Here is a 767-nt window from a genome sequence, read left to right as displayed (position 1 = left end):
GAGGTGTGACCTAAGTATGGTAGAGGAGCTTTTGTTCAGAAGGCCGAGTGTCAAGTGACTGGAGTTCAAAATGTCATGAGTGTAGGAGATACAAAGGGCATATGTATAGATCACACACACACACACACACACACACACACACACACACACACACACACACACACACACACACAGAGCGTATCACATTTCTTTTGTGTTTGATAGTTACAGTAAAAACACAAGTGTTCAGTGGAAGGCATTTAATGAGGATATGATCAGAACTCACACAAAACAATACACACTGTCCAGGGTCCTGACGTTCCAGTAAACATGTTAACTTCACGCTGCTGATCATCACACTGCTAATCATCACGCTGCTAATCGTCACGCTGCTGCTGATCGTCACGCTGCTGCTGATCGTCACGCTGCTGCTGATCGTCACGCTGCTGCTGATCATCGTCACGCTGCTGATCATCGTCACGCTGCTGATCATCGTCACGCTGCTGATCATCGTCACGCTGCTGCTGATCGTCACGCTGCTGCTGATCGTCACGCTGCTGATCGTCGTCACGCTGCTGCTGATCGTCACGCTGCTGCTGATCGTCGTCACGCTGCTGCTGATCGTCGTCACGCTGCTGCTGATCGTCGTCACGCTGCTGCTGATCGTCGTCACGCTGCTGCTGATCGTCGTCACGCTGCTGCTGATCGTCGTCACGCTGCTGCTGATCGTCGTCACGCTGCTGCTGATCGTCACGCTGCTGCTGATCGTCACGCTGCTGCTGATCGTC

At 52.2% G+C, this 767-nt stretch overlaps 1 protein-coding gene across 1 annotated transcript in view; it reads right to left on the bottom strand.

The window, feature by feature from the left end:
* Nucleotides 1-356: 356 nt before the first annotated feature.
* afg2b (AFG2 AAA ATPase homolog B) overlaps nucleotides 357-767 on the bottom strand; it is a gene marked incomplete at its 3' end in the record, with an annotated part of 23,504 nt that continues 23,093 nt past the window's right edge. Inside the window, exon 5 of the mRNA XM_083551697.1 lies at nucleotides 357-758. Coding sequence (XP_083407823.1) covers nucleotides 357-758 — 402 coding nt within the window. The remainder of the gene's footprint in view (nucleotides 759-767) is intronic.

The sequence above is a fragment of the Silurus aristotelis genome (assembly GCF_946808225.1).
Source record: "Silurus aristotelis genome assembly, chromosome: 10".
NCBI lineage: Eukaryota > Metazoa > Chordata > Actinopteri > Siluriformes > Siluridae > Silurus > Silurus aristotelis.
The sequence above is the reverse complement of the archived record's forward strand: the minus strand, read 5'-3'. Positions and strand labels throughout refer to the sequence as shown.